Source organism: Bufo bufo, chromosome 9 (assembly GCF_905171765.1).
Source record: "Bufo bufo chromosome 9, aBufBuf1.1, whole genome shotgun sequence".
Lineage (NCBI taxonomy): Eukaryota > Metazoa > Chordata > Amphibia > Anura > Bufonidae > Bufo > Bufo bufo.
Genome location: NC_053397.1, coordinates 145,345,248 through 145,370,746, shown reverse-complemented (window position 1 = coordinate 145,370,746; position 25,499 = coordinate 145,345,248). Strand labels below are relative to the sequence as shown.

The 25,499-nt window shown below is 47.3% G+C and overlaps 1 protein-coding gene across 3 annotated transcripts in view; it reads right to left on the bottom strand.

Moving 5' to 3' along the window:
- The window catches only part of TCF20 (transcription factor 20), a 293,407-nt gene that overhangs the window by 131,101 nt on the left and 136,807 nt on the right, over positions 1-25,499 (bottom strand). For all 3 annotated transcript variants that reach the window (XM_040408691.1, XM_040408692.1, XM_040408690.1), the window contains exon 2: positions 16,104-21,510. In XM_040408691.1, coding sequence (XP_040264625.1) covers positions 16,104-21,491 — 5,388 coding nt within the window. In that variant the 5' untranslated portion in view covers positions 21,492-21,510. The remainder of the gene's footprint in view (positions 1-16,103; positions 21,511-25,499) is intronic.

Genomic DNA, 25,499 nt, shown 5'->3' with positions numbered 1-25,499 from the left:
TTCAAAGTCTCAGGTGTCTTGAGTTTATCCTGCTGACTACTACCCCCCCCCCCCCCCCCCCCAGCTAAGTGAGTGCATACAGATTTTATTTTAAATCATTTTATTATTTATATTGATGCTCATGCTCATTTTAATTGCTTGCGTCATATATATTTACCTATTTATTTCTCGACTGGGACCTTGGAGTCCTTCTAATTCACCTTCCACTGGTGCTAGTCTCCATTGAGCTATTTTTTAACGATACCTTTAACTTCAATACTGAGCACACTATATCTAATACTAAGGGAGTGGCGATCAGTCTGTGATGGGTCAAATCTCTCAAAATTTGAGCCTATCCAGAAGAAACCATAAATAAATTTAAAAAAAGGTGTTCCATGACTTTAGAAAAAAAATTATATTCTAAATAGTGCATTGAGAATAGAACAATTCAGAAGAAGCACGACTGCAGTGTGGGCAGACCTAAGCCATACAGGGCAGACATCAGATGTTTTGCATGTGCTGGCTTAGGTCATATAGCGAAACACTGCAAAGTACCAAGTACATAGGACAGGAAGCCAGGTCAGGTGTGGGTTGCAATGTGTCCAGTAGTAGAAACCAGATAACAAATCATGCAGTGGGGCCTTGTCAGCTTGGCCATAAAGGGGTTACCTCAGAAGCATACGCCTCATCAGGGGCTGAGGGGTCAAAATGTCCAATATAGGTTAGAAAAGAATATTTGATACCCCTGTACTATTTGTTACACAATTTGTCCCATGTCATGTGTTATGGTTATCGGTTGGTCTGTTTTTTTATGTCTAAGTCCTTGTTTACGAATGTGTTTAGCCCCTGATTTTTGTAGTTTGCATTCCCCGCTGTGAGTCCAAGCGCAGTGGTATTTGATTTATTCTGGCGTCTCCTTTGAGTAGAACTGTGTTATACTGTGGACTGAGGAAGTTATTGGCTTGCGGACAGATAACATTGGTACATGGTTTAGTTTGATGTGGGACAGGCAGTGGGTTGTGGACAGGTAACATTGGTTACTAGGTTCAGTTTGAGGTTACACAGTGCACTCACTTTTTAGTCCGAAAAGGTAACACAGCTCTGAATGAGGTTGGACTCCGTGATTGACAGCAGTAGTGTGGAATGTATTTTTGTGGAGTCCTGGAGAGTCAAGGCATGACCTATGCCATGGATTCTACTGGCCTCCACAAGACAGGTTAACAGGGGGAAATCAGCCTGAGTACACATGAGTAAGACAAGGATAAAGTGCCATCAAGAACAAGATGGTGCATCATCCACAGCTCCCCTCAGAAATTCTAACCTATTATCATGCCTGCCATCATTTCTTGTTACCCCTTTAGGGACAGTTAGCTTTAGGTGGGAGGTCGTTGTTACCATAGTGTGTATATGTGTATTTAGAGATTTTGGGGTGGAATAATAGTGGGGATTGTGTGTTTTGTGTAGTGTAACTAGGGTTATTATAGTGTTGTTATTGTATGTTGTAGTGTGAGTCTATATGTATACATATTTATATAATATATTGTGGTGATGTGAACGCTAAAGTGAATAAGGATCCCGGAAGAGGGGTATATCTCACCCAGGTTCCTAAACTGAGTGAGATAAGTAAAGTTCTAGAGTGGTGCTGGCTTCAGCAAGGCATAGTTGCAGGAACTATTTTGTTTAGTATTTAAAGGCTGGATTTTACTTGGATTGGGAGCTAGGTTGGTAGAGGGAGCTGCCAATCCACCCCTCCCAATCCAGGGCAGATTTTCCCGAGCATGAGGGATCCCCAAGTGTAATCACCTGGGATCATTAATGGGGAGTAAAAGCCCATCCCAGACTGTCAATCGGGGGCGTGGTTGTAAACAGAGGCCAGGTGAGGCTCTGGGTGTGTGGTTCCAGCTGGGCTAGGCTGAGAAACCACAAGGCTGGGACATAGCCTGGACTGACCGTGTTACAGCCTGGGGGGCTGGTATACGCTTGGCTGAGAAAGCCACACCTGACACTGTGTCTGAACAGCACACTATAGATGAGTCTGGGATTCTACCATATGTTTAGTTAGAGCCCAGCCGGGCAGGTGTTTGTTTTGTATTATGTTTGGACCTTAAACTTGGTGTCTGGAGAAGATACTTGTGTGAATGACCCCCGGAGAAGAGCTAATCCTCCACAATTGGTGTCGGATGCGGACAGGAGTCCCGACTGAAAAGAGGCAAAGTGGTTGCTGAGAGCAACGACTGCACACAGGAGCCTGCTGGTGATAATCTGGACTTTTTTTTTTTCTTCTTTTCCTGTGGTGCAAACGGCAAGAGCAGGTGCTGCTGAATACTGCTGTGCTGCAAGCAAAAGCTGTGTTGTTGTAAAGGGCCAGAAACCCTAAAGGTACAGACACAGACTGAAAAAAATGTTGTCGTTGTTGTTGTTGTTGTTGTTGTTGTGTGGTTTTCTTGTGCGCTCTTGCTAAGTGAGCTGTGTTGCTGCGAGACTGACTCTGGTCAGGGGTCTCAGGGAAAAGTTTTGGGTCAAGGTGACATCCCATGTGAATTGTACTCTGGCTTGGTGGAAAACAAGGGCCACGGAGGACATCATGAAGCAGCTGGAGCAGAGAACTAGTCATTTGCTGAAGAGAGGGTCCTTGACGCGGTCTGGACACTTTGTAAAATTCCAAGAGGCTGGTGGCGTGCCGGGAGTGTCGGAGGTAAAGCAAATATATGCCGTTGCCAAGGGCAACCATCGGGAAAAAAAAGAGCGGAAGAGCGGTTTGGCTCTCAGGAGTTCGAGTGGTCCATGCAAGGGTCTACAGGATCCTAGAGATGATGTCCGAATGTGCCATAAGGCCATTGCTGGGAGCAACCCAGCACGACAGCATGCAGCTGTCCCGCATCAAAGAGAGTGCTGCTGGAGATGCCATCGGTTCGGAAAGTGTGCACCTGATTGTCCAATGGTCAGGAGACATACGTCCAAGAATCCTCCAAGGTTGGAGGTACCTATTATTCAGGAGAAGGATGATGACCTCGGAGGGGATGGCCCTGGAGACCCCTCACCTCCTAAACCTGACGAACTAGTGACACCAATGGGTAAGACTGTTCCGATTATTGATTGTGTAGTTGGGGACAATGTGCGGGACATTCGTGCAGATAGGAAGGACTATCCGGTGGCTATCACTGAGTGCGAGACACCAGTGCGAACTGGGACTTATGAGCTTGGGGTTTCCGATACCCTCATGCCAAATAGGAAATTGGGCGGTGCTTTCCCCTCGCTTAGGGAGTTGTCAGGAAATGGAGACACTTCTGCAGTCAGTGATGCAACTCCTGCAGAATTGGTACCTGTGCCCTTAAGGAAAGATGTTAAATTAAATACATTTCCGGATGAAGGTGTGAAGTTGTAAAATATGTAGGGATGTCCCGATACCGGTATCGGTACCGATACCGGGCATTTGCACGAGTACATGTACTCGTGCAAATGTCCCCGATACCACTGCCGATACCTGTGCGCCGCTTCTATGTGTCTGTGTCAGTCCGCAGCCTGCCCCTGCACCTCGCACAGCTAACAGCTTCAGAGGGCAGCAGCAGGCACTGTGTAATAGGAGCCGACAGTGGAAGCTAGCTCCGCCCCGCCCCTGCCCGCCCTCCAACCAATCAGAGACTCACAGCACAGGGAGCGTAGTGCAGAGACTCAGAGAATCGTCTGACAGTTTATTAGTTAAAAGAATCCAATGAGTCACAGACCGTGTCACCGAGTCCCTGCCAGGCCTCCTGCTCTGCGGCTCCCTGTAAGTCCGTCCGGGGGAAGGCATTATTAGCATAGCATGTAGTGGAGCTGGGTGTGTACAGGGTGCATGTAGCAGAGCAGGAAGTCTGGGGTGACACAGTCTCTGACTCATTAGATTATTTTAACTAATAAACTCTCAGACGATTCTCTGAGTCCCTGCAATAACTATACATTGTAATTACATCAGTCTGCTCCACTGCATTCACTGCAGCAGAGCTGTGTTTGCCAGGAGCGAGTCCCTCCAAAGGTGATAGTGTCTGTCTTCTATGGCCCTGGTCCTTCCCTTCCTGCCTGCAAGCTGCACATTGATCTCTAAAAGCAGGCATTAGGGCAAGAAGAAATATACATTACTGTATGATGGCCACAAGACTATTATACTGAGGAGGGGGGGCTTCAAAAATTGTTTTCCTGACTCCTTACAGTAGCGTCTCCTTGTGGCCGTCCCATACAGTGTAACGTCTCCTTGTGGCCATCCCATACAGTGTAACGTCTCCTTGTGGCTGCCCCCATACAGTATAACGTCTCCTTGTGGCTGCCCCCATACAGTATAACGTCTCCTTGTGGCTGCCCCCCATACAGTATAACGTCTCCTTGTGGCTGCCCCCATACAGTATAACGTCTCCTTGTGGCTGACCCATACAGTGTAACGTCTCCTTGTAGCTGCCCCCATACAGTATAACGTCTCCTTGTGGCTGCCCCCATACAGTATAACCTCTCCTTGTGGCTGACCCATACAGTGTAACGTCTCCTTGTAGCTGCCCCCATACAGTATAACGTCTCCTTGTGGCTGCCCCCATACAGTATAACCTCTCCTTGTGGCTACTCCCATACAGTATAACGTCTCCTTGTGGCTGCCCCCATACAGTATAACCTCTCCTTGTAGCTGCCCCCATACAGTATAACCTCTCCTTGTAGCTGCCCCCATACAGTATAACCTCTCCTTGTAGCTGCCCCCATACAGTATAACGTCTCCTTGTAGCTGCCCCCATACAGTATAACCTCTCCTTGTAGCTGCCCCCATACAGTATAACGTCTCCTTGTGGCTGCCCCCATACAGTATAACCTCTCCTTGTAGCTGCCCCATACAGTGTAACCTCTCCTTGTAGCTGCCCCCATACAGTATAACCTCTCCTTGTGGCTGCCCCCATACAGTATAACGTCTCCTTGTAGCTGCCCCCATACAGTATAACGTCTCCTTGTAGCTGCCCCCATACAGTATAACCTCTCCTTGTAGCTGCCCCCATACAGTATAACGTCTCCTTGTGGCTGCCCCCATACAGTATAACCTCTCCTTGTAGCTGCCCCCATACAGTATAACCTCTCCTTGTGGCTGCCCCCATACAGTATAACATCTCCTTGTGGCTGCCCCATACAGTATAACATCTCCTTGTGGCTGCCCCATACAGTATAACATCTCCTTGTGGCTGCCCCCATACAGTATAACATCTCCTTGTGGCTGCCCCCATACAGTATAACGTCTCTTTGTGGCTGCCCCCATACAGTATAACATCTCCTTGTGGCTGCCCCCATACAGTATAACATCTCCTTGTGGCTGCCCCCATACAGTATAACCTCTCTTTGTGGCTGCCCCCATACAGTATAACATCTCCTTGTGGCTGCCCCATACAGTATAACATCTCCTTGTGGCTGCCCCCATACAGTATAACATCTCCTTGTGGCTGCCCCCATACAGTATAACCTCTCCTTGTAGCTGCCCCCATACAGTATAACGTCTCCTTGTGGCTGCCCCCATACAGTATAACCTCTCCTTGTAGCTGCCCCATACAGTGTAACCTCTCCTTGTAGCTGCCCCCATACAGTATAACCTCTCTTTGTGGCTGCCCCATACAGTATAACATCTCCTTGTGGCTGCCCCATACAGTATAACATCTCCTTGTGGCTGCCCCCATACAGTATAACATCTCCTTGTGGCTGCCCCCATACAGTATAACGTCTCTTTGTGGCACCCATACAGTATAATGTCTCCTTGGAATGTTATAGTTCTGTTTTTGGGCCTTTTGGTTGGTCAGTGGTCAGAAAATACATGTGTGTGTATTTTATTGTTAAAATTAGTATCGGTAATTGGTATCGGTGAGTACTTAAATAAAAGTATCGGTACTCGTACTCAGTCTTAAAAAAATGGTATCGGGACATCCCTAAAAATATGTAGTGATGGTTTATTTTCTTCATCTGGTATTGTTCAAGAACTTTATGAATTGATCAGGAGGTTTGAAGAATTGCATATAAGTAATGTGGGTTCCTGTGAAAGGTCTGAGGATATCAGCTAGGGATGTCCCGATACCATTTTTTTAAGACCGAGTACGAGTACCGATACTTTTATTTAAGTACTCATCGATACCAATTACCGATACCAATTATGGTGTGGTAATGTTTTTACAGCAAATTCTAATTTAATTTACAAACCTTGTACAAAGAAACAGCGATGCAGTTGCTGATAGCAATGAAAAAAATTAAAGCTGGAATTTGGTTGCTATGGACAACTGCTTTACTTTTCCTTTTGTACAAGGGTTAATAAATGGGCATATAACAGTGTTTCCCAACCAATGTGCCTCCAGCTGTTGCAAAACTACAACTCCCAGCCAAACGCTGTCTGGGCATGCTGGGAGGTGTCGTTTGGTCACTTTTGCAACAGCTGGAGGCACACTGGTTGGGAAACACTGGCATATAAAGGAGGGGAATGGGCACATGAAAGGAGAGAATGGGCCAGTGTTTCCCAACCAGCGTGCCTATAGCTGTTGCAAAAGTGACAAAACTACAACTCCCAGCATGCCCGGACAGCCTTTGGCTGTGCGGGCATGCTGGGAGTTGTAGTTTTGCAACAGCTGGAGGCACACTGGTTGGGGATCACTTATATGCCCATTCCGCCCCCCCCTCCCCCAAACTTATTTTATTAATAATTGTTTGTCTGTTTTAACATGAAATGGAGAAAAATTAACTGAATTTCTCCTCCATTTCATGCACCGTACCCACCTGGCCTGCTGCAATCCTTGCCATGTAGATGCACCTGGGAGGAAGTAGCTTTAACTTCCTCCCAGTGCCAGTGTTCCGGCAAAACGGATCCGGCATTGTGGTCAGACCGCAAAAAATTAGAAAAAAAAGTAATGCCAGAGTCGGTTTTCCGGATGACACCAGAAAGGCGGATCCGGCATTTCAATGCATTTGTAAGACGGATCAGGATCCTGATCCGTCTGACAAATGCCATCAGTTGGTATACGTTTTGATGGATCTGGCAGGCAGATCCGACGCTAGCATAATGAAGGCGACTGAGTAGTCACAGACTGTACGAGTGCTCCCAGTCCGGTATATCCTTGGTGACAACCACAGCAGACAGCATCATAGCAGTCACAGGGGTTGTCAGCCACTTTCCCTGAAGTTCTCATTGCCAGCTCCTCCCACTCCTGCTCTGGATGAGAGGCAGCCATATTGGCCGTCACCCAGCTTTCTCAGACTCAGATGTGGCTGGCAGACATAAGAATGGACTGCAGTACCTGGGCTCCGGCAGCTCCTGCCATCTCTCCACCTCCGGCCCAGCTCCTTGCAGTCCCCTGACTCCGTGAGGGTAATATCCAGAACCCCAGCCAGGGGCGGCCTCCTCCTGCCGCTGCCAAGCCAGCACGTCCCCAGGTGGATAATATCCGCTGCCATCCCCAGGTCTGTGCGTAGTCGACATGGGACTTAAAACACTGCCGCAAAGAAGTCCCGCCCACACGCTGATCAGCTAGGAGCAGCGCCACCGCCGCCCGGAAGAAGATGGGACAAGCCGCCACCACCGCTGATCTGGGCCCTTGAGGTATCGGCGACATTTGCAAATGTCCGGTATCGGCCCCGATACTGGTATCGGTATCGGGACATCCCTAATATCAGCCCATTATATTTGCAGGCTATGACTGGGAAAGAAGCTTTCCCTGTTGGTAAAAACGTGGGAGTGCTAGAGAGTGTACCACACGTATCAGGTGGGGATAAGCAATCTCCCCAGTGTTCTATGTGTAATAAGGAAATGTCCCAGGTGGGAATGAGCTCATCGACGCCCCTAGCGGTCAGGATAACTAATGACACAAGCAGTGTGAGTGACGTATATGCCGTGACTGATAGCGACTCGGAGAGTGAGCCTACCATGTCAAAATCTTGCATAATAAAAGGGGCTTACTAATAGCGACCACAGGATAGTTATATCTGACAAGAAGAGAGTTAAGGAGGGTAACAGCAGCCTAGTGTCTCAGGCCCAGATCCAGACAGTTATAGTTGACCCAGTAGGTCAGTACAGCTGCAAACTTAAAGATGGTTCCGCTCGCTCTGCACCATCCCTGAGCCACTGAAGAAGGCTATAAGAAGGGTCAAAGGAGGAGACCCAGAAAGAGACGAGTGAACTGAAGGGTCTACTGCCTAATGTCAAGAAGAAGAGGAGTAAAGACTCCAGAAAGACACCAAAGACTAGAGTAGACACAGACAAAGTGCTTAATGGGACCCTCGGTGGTACCCCTACAGGGTGTCTAAAAGAGAATGGGGTACTCCTACATTTCTGCAACAGAACAGAGTGAGGAGCAGCTGGAACACGAGGCCAAAGAGCGGGGCGCTTCTAACAAGCTGGTGCAAAAATCTGAGAAGAAACAGAAGTTTGACTGGCTCCTGGCTGAAAAGAAATACATCTCGACCCGATATGCCGAAAAACGTGACCAAGCGGAGGCTGATGCTCGAGAAAAGGAGACCAAGGTCCTCTCTCTGGCTAGGGCCCTTGAAGAAGCGCTTGAAGCTAGAGATAAATTGGCGAGGCTGAACAAGCAACTTAGAGCAGAAATAGAGGATCTCGTGAGCTCAAAGGATGACGGCAGGAAAAACGTCTGAGTTGGAAACGTCTAAGCGTGCTCTCGAGCAGCAGGTCGAAGAAATGAGGACTAAGCTTGAAGAGTTAGAGGCAAGAGCTTCTCGAGATGACAGGTTGGCTCAAAGGAAAATGAGAATCCTGAAGAGGAGAGTCCTCTGAAAGATGCCAAGAAGTCTAAGCCAGGGCTTGTTAAGAAGGGGGCTGGAGATGGTGGCGCTGCAGTTCCGACCGAGGCAGAGAAGATGGAATATGTTTCTGCTGAACCAGTTGATGGCGCTGATGTGGATGCAGACGCCAAGAGACTCATGGCAGTGGGTAGCCAGGACCTGGTCCTGAAAGACATTCCCACCGCCTACCAGGCCTTCCAAATAGCCAGCAGCCTGCTGGGGAAGAAGTACAAGGAGATGGATGACCAGTATGTAGATCCTATATTCCACTGTCGGATGGCTCTCATGAATCCTGCACAAAAGGAGAGCAATGTCCTGGCTGACCCTCTGGAGGGAATGCCAAAAGACAAGGAGTCTGTTAAAGACCCCGGTGTTCCCCGTACCTCCAACCTTGATAAGAAGGAAAAGAAGAAGTTAAGAGGGCCGGTATATAATACCCTGTCCGAGAAGGATGAGAAGGCTCACAAAGTGAGTGGAGACAACAAAGACAACAGCTGAAAGAGCTAAGGCCGATGACTTGGGAGTGGACAAATCCTCAGATGTTGTAGAGATCAAAGAAATGGCTGAAAGAGAATCTGCCGAAGTGGAAAAAGTCACTGAGGAAGCAGAAGACTCTGAAACTGCCGCCAAAGCTGAGGAAACCACTGCTGAAGTAAAGGATGAACTTGAAAGTGGAACTTCTGGTCGTTGCAGAGCTAGCAAGTCTAGAAGCAGAAATGCTGAAAAAACTAGAAAAAAAAAGGAATGGTGACAAAGTGGAGGTTCCTGGAAGAGTATGTGCGAGAGTCAAAGAAACAAAGAGCGAGACCAGAGAGTAAAACAAAAAAGTGTCAGGCCATTAGATGGGCACTCAAGTCCCTTGGATATTTTCTACTAGGTAGAAAGCCAGTATTAGTGACAAACCAAACTCGGCTGGCCTGGGCAGGGCAGAATAAGGGTAAAAAGGTGATACTGACCACATATTCCAGGGGGAACATTGAGCCAGAAGGTTGTAGGATAGGGCGGATGCCCTGTCGCGAGCATCCAGTGGGTGCAAGTTTTCACTCCCACAGGTTTGAACAAAGGGGGGGGGGCTGATGTGAACGCTAAAGTGAATAAAGGATCCCAGAAGAGGGGTATATCTCACCCATGTTCCTCAACTGGGCGAGATAAGTAAAGTTCCACAGTGGTGCTGGCTTCAGCAAGGCATAGTTGCAGGAGCAATTTTGTATAGTATTTAAGGGCTGGATTTTATTTGGATTGGGAGTTAGGTTGGTAGAGGGAGCTGCCAATCCACGGCAGATTTTCCCGAGCATGAGGGATCCCCAGGTATAATCACCTGGGATCATTACTGGGGAGTAAAAGCCCATCCCAGACTGTCAGTCGGGGGAGTGGTTGCAAACAGAGGCCAGGTGAGGCTCTGGGTGTGTGGTTCCAGCTGGGCTAGGCTGAGAAACCAGAAGGCTGGGACATAGCTTGGACTGACCGTGTTACAGCCTGGGGGGCTGGTATACGCTTTGCTGAGAAAGCTGCACCTGACACTGTGTCTGAACAGCAAACTATAGATGAGTCAGGGATCCTACCATATGTTTAGCTAAGAGCCCAGCCGGGCAGGTGTTTGTTTTGTATTATGTTTGTTTTGCTGAGGTGCCAAATAAAAGTGATGTTTGGACCTTAAACTTGATGTCTGGAGAAGAGCTAATCCTCCACAATATATATCGCAGTAATAAGTAACTGAGACTTTATATTTGTTTTAATAAATATATTTTGTTATAATACTGCATATAGAGTTTTCAGTCGTCACCGTAGCAGTCAAGTATAGGCACGCACGCAGCTCAGGAAAGGTAAAGAAACAGAAATAGGCGGTCAGCAATAGCAGGTTACACCTATTATTATTAATTCCAAATATTAATAATTATTATTTCCGATAGAAGTCCCCTTTAAAGGGACACTGACAGGCCCGATAAACATATAGTTATTCCTATGCAGTCATGGGTCTATTAAAGTGTATTACAATCTAGAGTTGTTGCGATACCAAATTTTTGATTCGGTTTCGATACCATGAAAAAGTATTGCGATACTCGATACCATGCGAAAAAAATAAACAAAAAAAGCCACGTGCATTCCTCATTTTTAAAAATGGCGAATCGCGCAGTTTTTATTTTATTTTTTCTGTTCCGGCATTCACCACCTAGATTTTTTTTTAATATTTTATTAGTTTGGACTTTTCTGACGTGGCGATGTAATATGTTTATTTATATATTTTATATGTGAAATTGGGAAAAGGGGGGTGATTTATACTTCATATTTTAGTGTTTTTTTTTTTAAACTTTTTATTTAATAACTATTTCCCCCCTTAGGGGCTAGAACCTGGGATCTTTCATCCCTTTTCCTATTCACCCTGATAGATCTCTATCAGGGTGAATAGGACTCCACACTGTCCCTGCTGCTCTGTGCTTTGTGCACACAGCATCAGGGATGTTACCATGGCAACCAGGGCTTCTGTAGCCTCTTGGCTGCCATGGTAACCGATCGGAGCCCCAGGCTTACACAGCTGGGGCTCCGATCAGAAGCTGCCACTGCACCACCAATGAGGGGGAGTGGAGAGGTCCCTGTGGCCACTGCCACCAATGATTTTAATACTGGAGGGTTGAGAGGGGCCGGCGCACTGTGCCACCAATGATTTTAATGGGATGGGGGGATTGAGGGGGGGGGGGGGGGGGCACACTGCACCACCAATGATTTTACCCCTTTATACAGGAGGCGGGTACTAGCAGATCAGCGGCAGTTAACTGCCGCTGATCGCAGCTCCCTGTCAGGGGCAGGGTGCCGGCAATGCGATTCTGCTGCCGGCACCCGCCTCCTGTATGTGTTAAAGACTGACTACTGTATATGAGTCCAGACTTTCACTATTAGGCCACACAGAGCGGCGCCCAGCGATGTCTCAGCACTCACCATTTAGTCCTGGGCGCCGCTCCGTTCGCCCGCAGTGCCCCATTACTGTCTCCTCTCCTGCTCCACATGCTGCTGATTACTATCGGAGCGATGGGAGGAGACATCAGCTTCACTAGTGGGCGTTCCTTCTCCCTGGCTGTAGCGCTGTCCAATCGCAGCGCAGGGAAAAGGAACGCCCACTAGTGAAGCTGATGTCTCCTCCCATCGCTCCGATAGTAATCCTATCATTGGTGGCGCAGTGCGCCCGCCCCTCCTCCGCCCCTCTCTTCTCATTGCCGCCCCTCCTCCACCCCCTCTCTTCTCATTGCCGCCCCTCCTCCGCCCCTCTCTTCTCATTGCCGCCCCTCTCTTCTCATTGGTGGCAGCGGCAGCAGCACAGGGGGAGGGAGGACAGCTTCCTTCTCCCCGTGCTGCTGAGAGAGAACATGAGCGCGCCGATAGCAGCGCGCTCATGTTCAGAGATACTAGACTGCGCAGAAGCGCAGCCCAGTATCGAAAAAACGGAAATCCCGGTATCGTATCGATACCGGGACAAAAGTATCGATTGGGTATCGAAATTTCGATACCCGCAACAACCCTATTACAATCACATAAGAGTACCCCCTGTCCGCATTTTAAACCATGTAAAAACCACTTTATAATCATCTGTCATTTACCTTCCTTTATGCCCAAGGGGCGTTTTTACTCCTACCTTTGTGCCCAGCCGCGCCTCAACTGTCGCTTCCTAGCGCCGCCCAGCTCATTATTATTCACTGGCTGGGCGGCTTTTACAGTCCCCGATCCTCCCGAGCCGACGCAGGCGCAGCAGGAGACGCTGGCATTGAATAAGGGACGCAGGCGCACTGCGAATGAGGGTGCCGGGCAAGTTATCCGATGCATGCGCAGAAGGTACAAGTGAGTTCAATGCAGCAGGAGACCCTGTCATTGAACTCACTTGTACCTTCTGCGCGTGCGCCGGATAACTTGCCTGGCACCCTCACTCGCAGTACGCCTGCGTCCCTTATTCAATGCCAGCGTCTCCTGCTGCGCCTGCGTCGGCTCTCGTGGATCGGGGACTGTAAAAGCCTCCCAGCCAGTGAATAATAATGAGCTAGGCGGCGCTAGGAAGCGACAGTTGAGGCGCGGCTGGGCACAAAGGTAGGAGTAAAAACGCCCCTTGGGCATAAAGAAATGTGAAAAACCGCCCCTTGGGCATAAAGGAAGGTGATTGACAGATGATTATAAAGTTGGTTTTACATGGTTTAAAATGCGGACAGGGGGTACTCTTATGTGATTGTAATACACTTTAATAGACCTTTGACTGCATAGGAATAACTAAATAGGTTTATCGGGCCTGTCGGTGTCCCTTTAAGCTAGGTGGGGGGGGATCTGTGGATGGCATTATGATGGTGGGGGGGGATCTGTGGATGGCATTATGGTGGGGGGGGGATCTGTGGATGGCATTATGATGGTGGGGGGGGGGATCTGTGGATGGCATTATGATGGTGGGGGGGGGGGGGATCTGTGGATGGCATTATGATGGTGGGGGGGGGGGATCTGTGGATGGCATTATGATGGTGGGGGGGGATCTGTGGATGGCATTATGATGGTGGGGGGGATCTGTGGATGGCATTATGATGGTGGTGGGGGATCTGTGGATGGCATTATGATGGTGGGGGGGGGGATCTGTGGATGGCATTATGATGGTGGGGGGGGGGATCTGTGGATGGCATTATGATGGTGGGGGGGGGGATCTGTGGATGGCATTATGATGGTGGGGGGGGGGGATCTGTGGATGGCATTATGATGGTGGGGGGGGGGATCTGTGGATGGCATTATGATGGTGGGGGGGGATCTGTGGATGGCATTATGATGGTGGGGGGGTCTGTGGATGGCATTATGATGGTGGGGGGGGGGATCTGTGGATGGCATTATGATGGTGGGGGGGGATCTGTGGATGGCATTATGATGGTGGAGGGGATCTGTGAATGGCATTATGATGGTGGGGGGGGGAATCTGTGAATGGCATTATGATGGTGGGGGGGGAATCTGTGGATGGCATTATGATGGTGGGGGGGGAATCTGTGGATGGCATTATGATGGTGGGGGGGGAATCTGTGGATGGCATTATGATGGTGGGGGGATCTGTGGATGGCATTATGATGGTGGGGGGGATCTGTGGATGGCATTATGATGGTGGGGGGGATCTGTGGATGGCATTATGATGGTGGGGGGGGGAATCTGTGGATGGCACTGTTATAGGGTGGTGGATCTGTGGATGACACTGCTAAATGTGTCATCCACAGACCCCCCCATCATAATGCCATCCACAGACCCCCCCCCCCCCACCATAATGCCATCCACAGATCCCCCCCACCATCATAATGCCATCCAAAGACCCCCCCCATCATAATGCCATCCACAGACCCCCCCCCCCCATCATAATGCCATCCACAGACCCCCCCCCCCATCATGCCATCCACAGACACCCCCCCCCCCCATCATAATGCCATCCACAGACACCCCCCCCCCCCATCATAATGCCATCCACAGACACCCCCCCCCCCATCATAATGCCATCCACAGACCCCCCCGCCCCATTATAATGCCATCCACAGACCCCCCCCATCATAATGCCATCCACAGATTCCTAGGGAGGGACTGTAGTAGGTGGGAAGAGAGGCAGGCAGTGCAGGCACTGTACTCTGTCCCCGGCGCTCAGTATGTACTGTATTATACGTAGTGTTAATCATAATATCTAAACTGAATAATGATGCGCTCCCCCTGTGCTTACCGGTACGCTCCTGTAGTAAGCACTAGCAGGCAGGCCGGGCGGCCGTAACTCACTGAGGTCACGTGCCTGCTCCGCCTACTTTATGAATGAAGTAAAGTGAGTTACGGCCGCCCGACCTGCCTGCTAGTGCTTACTACAGGAGCGTGACATGTACCGGTAAGCACAGGGGGAGCGCATCATTATTCAGTTTAGATATTATGATTAACACTACGTATAATGCAGTACATACTGAGCGGCGGGAACAGAGTACAGTGCCTGCACTGCCCGCCGCTCTCCCCGCCTACTACAGTCCCTCCTCACTAATACATCGCAGTGTGCGATGCTGCAGCATCGCAGACTGCGAACGCAGGGGCACTTTTCCCCCACTTTGGGGGGGGGGGGGGTGCGTCTTATGGGGGCGAAAAATATGGTAAATCTATAAATTATATGTACTGAAAAAGTGGTGCCATTGAAAAATAAAAACCCTCACAGCAATAAACGGAAAAATAAAAGTTGAAATGTGAAACCCCTTTACCTGTACGTCATGGCACCCCTATGTAAGGCAATCTATGACATACAGATATGTCATCGCAAATTAACGGGTTTTAACATTCAACGTTTGTCTCCCTGGCCACCTAACAAAGCCCTTGAAAAAAAAAAAAGCTTCTGTTATGTTTGCCGAAGTCTGTTTAACTGGGTTTTTATTTATGCAAAAACAAGGAGGCCCAGGTTTATTTAGGTGTCTGCAACTAGAATTTTTCTAAGTAGTGGCCTAAATTGGAGCAACTACCGTAGGTTTTCTACAACTCACTCGAAGTAGCGATTAGCATGGACTAATACATCTTTTAGAACGAAAACTGCGCTACAACTGACATAAAATTCTAAATAGTGAAGGCTGTATTACAGCAGCTGATTCTGCAGGCAATTGTCAGGAGGAAAGCGTTCCTCCCCTGCAAACGCCTGCCAGCTAGCGGAGGAGACCACTTCTATTACATGCAGCAATCTCCTCCACAACATGGAGAGGAGCAATAGTTATCCCCTTGCTCGTCTTCATGCTGTCTAGTTATTTGCCAGCAGTGGATTGTGATTAGACAGCATGCTGAAAGATCACAATTGCCCAATGAACAAGCGTTTTCTTGTTCATCGGGTAATCGGCAGCAGTATTACACTACCAGATCATCGCTAAATCATCCTGCAGAAAATCTGCCAGTCTAATATAGGCTTTAGACAAAGGTGTCTAGCCATGCAGCACATTTATCATCCAGCCTGAGCCAATGCGATAAACATGATGCAGGTCTAGATAACCTGTCTAAGCTTACAGCATTTATATGATTAGTAAATCTCGCCCAGTGTGCTGCAGGATTCAGATGTAAAGTTTCTCCAAGTCAGGTTCCTAGATCCAGGTCTATACACAGATGTTCTCGCCCTGACTGCTCTTTAAAATTTACACCCAGTCCAGTCATTTTTCACTCCTACCCCCAACACTTATTTTTGTCTCTTTTAAAGTAGATCTTGGCTCTATTTCTGTACATGTCCATATAATTATCTGTTATCTTATTTATTAATTTGTAAAATTCTTATGACAAATTTATAAAAATACTGCAACTAAAAACACAATACTAGCATTAAACAATACAAAACAATACTTCAGATCACTTACCATTTCTCTGGCAACATCCAAAGCTTCTTGCAATCCATACAATCGTCCACAAACAAAGTAGACACCATTGGCCCAAAGTACGCATGCCTCATGCATCCAGAATTCATTGTTGACAAGAGGTAGCTGAGGGATCTGAAATCCTTGGTCAGGGACTGCATCGACTGATCCACTAGAATCCAAGGAGACCAATTCACAAACATCAGTGGTCTTCCTACGGGAAGGTACAGCATGTCTTGAAGCAGCACAGTCTCCAGAACGATTTCGGCGTTTGTAACGGGGGTGTGCAGACAAACTGCGTTGTTCCCTGGCTTGCTGTGGCTCCTCCTCCTCTTCATCAGAGTCACTCTTAGAACCATCTAATGTATCTTTATGCCGAACCTTTACCTTTTGGGGCGTTTCGGAGGATGACTTTTTGGGTGGTGGGTTTTTGGACAGAGTAGATGCATATTCCTGTGTATAAAAAGGACCAAATAGGTCACCAAGATTCTTGTAGTTTGCCCATTTTCCACAGAAACAGCAGACAAGGTGTCCAACTGACGCAGATTCTGTGACAGCTGGCCCCTGGACCATAAAGCTTGAGGATGGAAGAGCTTTACTCTCAGAAGGTTGTGGAGATGTGGATCTTTGATCTTTTCGTGCAGAAGTTACTTTTTTCCATCTCTGTTCTTCCTCTTCAGCATTGATGATGACACAAGACAAGCCCAATTCCTCCTTGCTTTCCACATGGATATAAGGGGAAAAGGATTTGTGTTTGGTCTCTGTTTTGTCAAGGGTTTGACTGGCATATTTTAATTTGATCTCTGGTTCTATGGGAGCTACTATAGGAGCTGCTTGCATACCCCTCCTCCTTCTGGTAGTTCCAGGTTGCTTCCTTCTTTCCCTTCGCCTCCTTTTTGGCTTAGGCTCACATTCTAATCCTTGCTCTGATACTGAAGGTGTTTGTTGGGGAGGAGGAAGAGTTTCTAGGCCTGTTGAAATAGGGGACTGAAGCTGCTGTTCATCTTGCACTTGCTGCTGAACATTCTGCTGCTGTTGTTGCTGAAGCTGCTGTTGTTGCTGAAGCTTCTTCTGCTTGTTGACACTACCAATGGGACGACCTTTCTTTTTTCCAGATGGAAAATATCCTTTTGGAGGTATTATAGTTTGTTTGGGGGTAACAGGGCATGGTGCATTAACTACCTTCTCTTTATCAGGCATCTCACGAGGTTGAAACTGTGGCAAAGAACATTTTTGTTCCAAAACTGGAGAGTTTACAGTGGTTTCCAAATAATGGTTGGAGGATTGCTGTAATAAAGATCCAGATTGTGGGAGTTCTTTGGTTTCCATAAATTGTTCATCAATTTCCTTTTTAATCTGTTTGTCATCATTACCAGGCCAAGCTTCAAAAGACTTTGGTGAAAGGCTTTGAATTTTTAAAACCTCATTGTTAGAAATGTCTGGCACAGGATCCACTGTTCTTTCAGCTGTCTCTTCCATGGAACAACCCCCGACCTCAGAACCCCTACCCTTGAGAGATAATATATCATCAAGTGTTACAGCCTCAACAACACTCTCTGAGCTACTTGGTACGGTAGCCCGCCGAACATTAGGAGATGTGATTTTCTGCACTATAGCTTCCAACTTAAGACCCCTACCTTTGCGGGGAGGGAGAATTTTTGTTTTGGTTGGACTTGAAAGAGTCACTGTAGTGGGGCTCTTCTGCTCAGGACCAGATTTGGATTGTTCTTCTGTGATGGATAAAAAGTCATTTTCATTTCCCCTTGGTGACCGAATGTGTGATGCAAGTGTTCTGTCAGAACTTTCTTTTGAAGAGGTAACAGGACGTGTTTTGTCCTCAGAAAGCTGCCTCTTGCTTGGAATGGGGGAGATGAAAGACCGTACTTTTCTTCTCATAATTAAGGGGTTATGGTGTGATGATTCTTCAGTTCCTGACTGGCGATGAGCATTACACCCAGATTTAGAAAGTTCATTTGGTTCACTTTGTCTAGGGACAAGTGTTTCAGAATCCCTAATGGGGCTGAATGGCTTTTGATTTGCACTAGCTGGAGATCCAGCTTTCTTTACAGGAGAAGACTGTCGTCCTAGATGCCAACCTGCAGAGTCTCCTGGAGGAGTTTTTTGACTACTTCGTTTGAAGTCCCCAGCTGTTAAAGTGGAAGTAGTTTCACTCATACGTATTTGGCGGGTGAAGTCTATATTGGTGGGTTCATGAAATGAACCTGGTTGGCTGTATGCTAACCCTTCAATTTCACTCCTACCAGGACTTCGAACATGAAAGGGCTCCTGTCTTGGGCTTTTTCTATGTAAATCCTGACGATGCTGTGACGCTGAAAGTATAGCTTGAGCAGAGCTTCCCAACCATTCTTTGTATTCCTCCTGCTGGTACATCTGTCTTTTGTAATGCAAAGAAGATGTAAATGATGGATGAGGCTCCCCATAAGAACTTGTTCTTGAGTTAGTATGAAAACCAAGGGAAGAATTATCAGCATTCTGAAAAAAAGCAGAGTACAAAGCCTCTCTGCTTGCCCGCTCTGAAAGACTCATTGCTGGAGTCATGTGATGAATTTCTGATGAGCCACGACTTCTTCCTGGAGACAACTTTAACTTATCACTAAGATCTTGAGACTGTGCAGGTGATCTTCCTCGAGATCCTACTCTCCCAGTACCTCTTTTGGGATTAGATGAACGTCCATGTGAGCTATAATCTTGGTTGGAGTCATAAGTCATGGATCGTGGACTTGCATTTCCTCTAGGGGATTCTTTAGAGCTGTATGGGATACATTGTTCCCCTGTTCGTTTTCTGACCATCTTTGAGGGCTCATTATCTTCTACCTTAGCAACTCCACTTTGGCTACTTGACTTTTCCAAAGACAACATTCCGCTAGGCAAAATAACAGACTGTCCAGCTCTGCTATCCTGTGATCTGTCTTGACTAGATGCAGCATGATGCGAGCTAACTGGATCACGCACAAGCTGCCTAAGAGGGGAGATGTCACAGATAACAGATCTTCTTTCTGAAGGACCACCACTGGGTTCATGACAGGAAGCAGGAGTTTCGCATTCATACTTTCTGGTGTTAGAATAATCTGCCAAATTGATCTGTTTGACTTCTGATGTAGGCTTCCTATCCCACTGTCCCCAATGTGAGGATTCTAAATGTGGTGCTAAAGTCTTTCCAAGTATGCTGCGATTAGGTTGGTCATTGGCCTGACTCATAAGAACATTGGGCCTCAATGGTACCTCAGCACTTTCAGTAACTGAAGGCTGCTCTTGTGCGTTTCTTACATATCTTCTTTCTTGTTGATGGTGTCCTTGAAGGACTTCCTGCAAAAGGCTTGGATACTTATCATTTCTTCCCGTTTTCCGTTCGCTCTGTCCCCCAAATGTCCCTGTATCTGAATTTTTAGGTTGTTGCGGCACACCAGAAGTATTTTGAGAATTAGAGGGTGCTTCCTTAAATCCAAATCCAGCTTCTACAGGAGATTTATCAGTTTCTATTAGGGGTACATTAACTATTGTAGTAGAGCCAGCATCAACCATATTAGGTTCTCCATTCTGACAAGTCTTGGTATCTTCCTCTTTTCCAGTTTCAGGCAAATCAGGCTCTGGGGTTGGTTCATCATCATTAGTAATGTGGGTTGGAGCCTCATCAACTACTTTCTCTGATCTATTTGCCACAGTTTCTGTTGAAACAATAACTCCAACTGACTTTTCACTTGGCTTGGAAATTTCCTGAAAGGTTTCTGCTGGTTCAGGCACTGTATCAATATCTTGAACTACAGTCTTTCCTGAAGGTTCAGTCTGCCAAGTGTGGACAGGTGAAGGTGGTTTTTCTGATGGCGGTCCCTTGTAACCTGCTTCTGAGCTGGTGCTCTGGCCACTTAGCTGTCTTACCCTTTCACCTGGATCACCTGAACTACTAGAACAGCTGCCATCCAATGACTCTGCCATTGGGGATTTTAGCTGCTCTTCAGCTTGGGATGATGTTTCAGAATTGGCACAGCTATCAGTTTTCCGAGAAGTCCGTTTACCACCCTTTTTGTGAGGTGCTAAGGCATCAGAAAGCAACATATGTTGAACTGTATTAGGCAAGTTAGCAACCTGGCTGCTGAGTGCACTAAGACTACTTAGACCTGGATCTGTTAAACGCTTTTCATGTGGACCGTCTACACCATAACCTTTAAAACTTGCGATTTGGGTGTTAGGACTTAATTGCGGCATCACTGGCAATATACGGTTTCTGGATTGAAGTGTGACATTTCCTTGACCACACTGAATGTTTTCACCACTGGTCATCAGTGGGGATGGTGTCGAGCTGCAACTTGGAGACTGTACTACAGAAGCAGCTGGAGAAGGATTTGAGATGGGGCTAAAGTTCTGCTGGAACTGCATAGGTGATCGTACAGGAACTTCAGATTGATTATACTGTCCAGTCTGATTTTGAGTAAGTAATTTAGAGGAGTTGGAGTACTGCATTAAATGAGAAGGGTTCTGCTGCTGCTGTCCTTGACTCCCTCCTTGAGGCAACTTAGCTGCCTCAAAGGTTTTTAAGTGCTGGCTGGTATAAGTACTATATCCTTGTTGAGTCCCATAGGAGGATGCAGACATATGACTCTCATATGGAGAGCTGGTACCACCAGGGCTGTAGCCTTCATAGTTTGTTCCCGACTGTCCAAATCTCTGAGTAGGATAAGAACTAGATGATGATGATCCTGGTGAAGACTGATAATGTTGAGCAAACTGGCCCATTCGAAGGGGATAACCAGAAGGAGAGTTCAGATTGGCAGAACGCTGAATTTGCTGTAGATGTGAGGTTCCTGTGGATGCAGGTGGATTACCAGCTTGAGAAATAGGCTGATGTGACTGATAAAGTTGATGTCTAAGCTGCTGACTTGAAACATGTGGTGAATACTGTCCACTACCAGGAGAGAAGGACCCAGGAAAATCCTGTGAGTACTGAGAAAGACTAGCTGAAGAAGAATGCTGTCCTGCAAATTGGCTGTGGTGACCCTCTCTCCCATAGTGACTGCTGAAGCCTGTGCTGCTGCTGCTACTGCTACTTTCTTGGGGTGGACCATAACTTTGCACTGGACCAGGTAGTCGACGCTGCTGTGTCTGCCCCCCTGTGGTGCCTGCTTCTTTGTTGCTTAGGTAATAGAAGTCACCTGATTCTTTGCGGTAAGCTTGATAATTTTGCAGATTAGAATTTTCTCCTGGAGCTACAGCAGTAGGAGTGGCTGTCCCAGACCTGCGTCCTCCAAAGCTGCCTTGGAATATCTGAGCCTGTTGTCGGGGGCTGTATTCTTCCAACCTTGAAGGTCCATGAGTTTCTGGTGGATAAGATGAAGGATTTCCATGGTAGTTACTCTGCTCCCGGAAGGACTGCATGGTGCCAAGCTCTCCCTTCCTACAAAACAAATAGACAAAAAAACATTTTACAACTATTGTTGCCAAGCAATACAGGCTATTAAGCATTATTTAAGAAATGGCTAAAATGGTTGTCCAGAGGGGGGAAATTTTTTTATTTTATTTTGTTTGTTTGCAAATAACATTTAATAACGTGCTAATACATTGTAATTTTGAAAGCAGCACGGCTCTAAGGGTATCCACGGTGGTAGGGAGCTCCACTCTTTTTAAAGGAGGTTTTCTACGTTTTTTTGTTTAACGGATGGGTGCAGATTCCTGCTGATCAGCTGTTTGAGGCATTCGTAGTAGTGCCACAGCCTTCTCACAGCTTTACCAAGTGATGTCATGTGAAGCGAACGGGGCTAAGCTGCGATATCAAGAACAACTGCTACACAATGTATGGAGCTGTGCTTGGCGAGTCGAGAAAAGGCCACAGCGCTACTGCCTTCTCAAACATCTGATTAACAGGGTCATGGGTGCCTTTTTGTGACATTGTGCTCTTTCACTTGCACTTCCTGAATCTGCTCAGAGTGGGAACCTCCTGTGTGAATGGCATAGTAGGCCGTGACGCTCCTGGTCCCCGCACCACTGTGTAGCATCGCGGGTGACGCTAGGGAGGCTCGTCCTCCCCCCCGCCCCACCCACCCGATGGTTTCATCGGTGCATGGGGAGTAGCAGCGGCAGTGCGAGGACCAGGAGCAGTGCAGGGAGTGGGGCAAGTATATTCCGTGTGAGGAGCCTGGCACATGGGAAGGGGGGGGGGGGGGGGGGAGGGGAGGGGGAGTAAGTTATAGCCTCGGATAACCCCCCTTAAGTAAGTTCCATTTTACTCAAGCGTAATATAATAGCATATGTCAACCCCATCCCATCACAGTAAAGTAGTTTAGTATAGATCAATCTCTATAGCCAGTTGATTTGCTGCCACTAATCAGGGCTTTGCTCAGCAGCTGCTTTCGATCCGTGATCACTTTCAGCAGCTCCAGGGCTGCTGCTCATGTTCTGGATCTGTTACATAGAAGTGAATGGAGATGCAGAGAAGTGGCCAGGCTGGGCGCTGCTGCCTGCTCCTGAGACCCCAGCCACCAGAATGAAGGCATGAAGAGACTGCGTAAGCGTGTTCACCACTGTTAGAAAGCATTGGTGGCTGTAACCCCTGATAACAAGCAGTAAACCAAGTTGGTATAAAAAGCATCAGAGAAATGGAGGGACTTTTCAAACAACATTACAATAGGTAAGTGCATGATTTGGACATTATGCACCACATGAGACCACGTTGTTTAGAGAAGAATACTCTTTAATGCCTATAGTGTAAAGCACGTGTTTAACTTCCCTGGACACTACAGGCATTAAACAAACTAGCTGCACAGTACTGTACAGGAAAAGAGTACTTTGCAGCCAGTGGCTGGAGCAGCTCCGCAGACTTCCTGCTCCCCTCTTGCATTTAGAATGCACACAATTCTTTAAGCAGCTACATAGATGGTACCATAGTGGATGTGGCTTACAACAACCACAACTTGGGGACGGGGAGCAAGACGTAAAATTCAGGTGCTCTCTCATCCTCTAGTGCAGTGAAGCCAAACCTGCGGTGCTCCAGCTGTAGTAAAACTACAACTCCCAGCATGCCCTTCTGTAGGCTGTCCAGGCATGCTGGGAGTTGTAGTTTTGCAATAGCTGGAGGGCTGCAGGTTGGGCATCCCTGCTCTAGTGCTACTAATAACATGAGAAAGAGGTTTTCTGACATGCATTAAAAATGAGAGGCAGATTGGACAGCGTTTAAATGGTCACCTACTTTTCAAACAACTTAATTCTCAATGGTTCTTTCAGGTGATCCTGAACAGATGAGCAAATTATTTTGATTAAAAAAATTTCATGTCATACACCCTAAAAACCTTTTTGAAATGCCACCACTAGAGGTCTCCCTTCTAGAAATCTGCTGCCCACTCACTGTTACTAAGTGAATCCAGTCCTTAGCAACAGAGAGCGCTAGAGGACTGAAGTGGGTTTGTCATTCACGGTCTCCTCCTCCACCCAGAGCTCAAGGCTAGAAAACTGCCAACCCCTAATCATTTCAGACACTTATGAGAAGAAATGAACTAATCTCTGGTATTTAGAATACCTTGCTGGTATGTTTTTGGACCCCCTGCCTCACACTTAATGAACCAGGTGGGAGTCTCTACCTTCCTCAGGCCAGTTACACGCTCTATGCATCCCCCAGATACCGGTGACAACCTACCAGGACCTTACTGAGTCACTCCCAGTCCTCTACGGCTTGTGGTGGCTACTAACATGACTCGATTGAATATGTCCCAGGTTCATATCCATCTCATGGTTCTGCTTATGTGACACCTGATATAGCTAGAAATCATATTAGAAGGGGGGGGGGGGGGGGATTGGAAGCTAGCGCTAAAGGGGTTGTGCCAAGTTTGAAAGTTAGCCGCTATGAATAACTGATCTTTGGGGGTCAGACCGCTGGAAACCCACTGATCCCCAGAACAGGGGTCCCATGTCTCTGTGCTGCTGGAGATACAGCGCTTGGCCATTTCTGGCAGTCCCATAGAGAATGAAAGGCGCGTCCTCAGCCTGCCACTCGGGGACTCCAGCAGTCCGACCCCCCTGATCAGTTAGAGTCTATCCTATGACTAGGGGAAAACTTTTCAAGGTGGCACAACCCCTTTAAAGGGAACCTGTCACCGTGATTTTGTGTATAGAGCTGAGGACATGGATTACTAGATGGCCACTAGCACATCCGCAATACCCAGTCCCCATAGCTCTGTGTGCTTTTATTGTGTAAAAAAAACGATTTGATACATATGAAAATTAACCTGAGATGAGTCCTGTATGTGAGATGAGTCAGGGACAGGACTCATCTCAGGATAATTTGCATATGTATCAAATCGTTTTTTTTACACAATAAAAGCACACAGAGCTATGGGGACTGGATATTGCGGATGTGCTAGCGGCGATCTAGCAACCCATGTCCTCAGCTCTATACACAAAATCCCGGTGACAGGTTCCCTTTAAGGGCTCATGCACACAACAATACTGTTCGGTTTGCTGTTTTTCATGGATAGCACAGACATTCATTTCCATGGGATATGTACACATAAGGTTTTATTTTTCTCTTGTAACCGATCCACAAACCTCAGTGTAGGTCCTATTCCTGTCCTAATGTGCAGATGCAAATACCCCTTTTCAATTAAAGGGAGGAAAAAATTGGAAGCTCTCAGATTGAGATCCATTTTTAACGGACCAGAAACTGGATAGTGCCATCTACATGAGGCCTTAAAGGGCTTCTGTCAGCAGGTTTGTACCTATGAAACTGGCTGACCTGTTACATGTGCACTGGGCAGGTGAAGGCATCTGTGTTTGTCCCATGTTCATTTGTGCCCATATTGCTAAGAAAAATTATGTTTTACTATATGTAAATGAGCCTCTAGGAGCAACAGGGGAAGATGTGTTGCACCTAGAAACCCTATAGAGTCTCTCTAGATTTCTCTCTGCAACTGCCATGCTGTTTGCTTGACAGGGTCGGGCAGTGAAAGGTTAATGACACCTGGCTATGACTACTAAAGTCAAAGTGCAGGGGCACCCAATCGCTCCTAGAGGCTCATTTGCATATATAACATTTTTCTCAGTAATGCAGGCATGTATGAACATGGGCCCAACCCAGATGCCTTCAGCTGCCAACCGCACGTGCAAAGGTCAGCCAGTCTCATAGGTACAAATCTGCTGACAGATGCCCTTTAAAGAGGAACTGCCACCACAAAAAGCAATGTAATCTGAAAGCCTCATGTTGGCCTAGTTCACACTTCAGTTATTTAGGATTACATTTACTGCTGTTCACAGGAAGTGGAAAAAAAACTAAGATATAAATGTATAAATGACAAGTTCTACTGAATCTTTTCCCACAACGTGGTGCTGTCAGATCCTTATTAAAGGGAATCTGCGACTTGTGACCTCCCTCTGCACAGACACGTAGTTGTGGTTCAC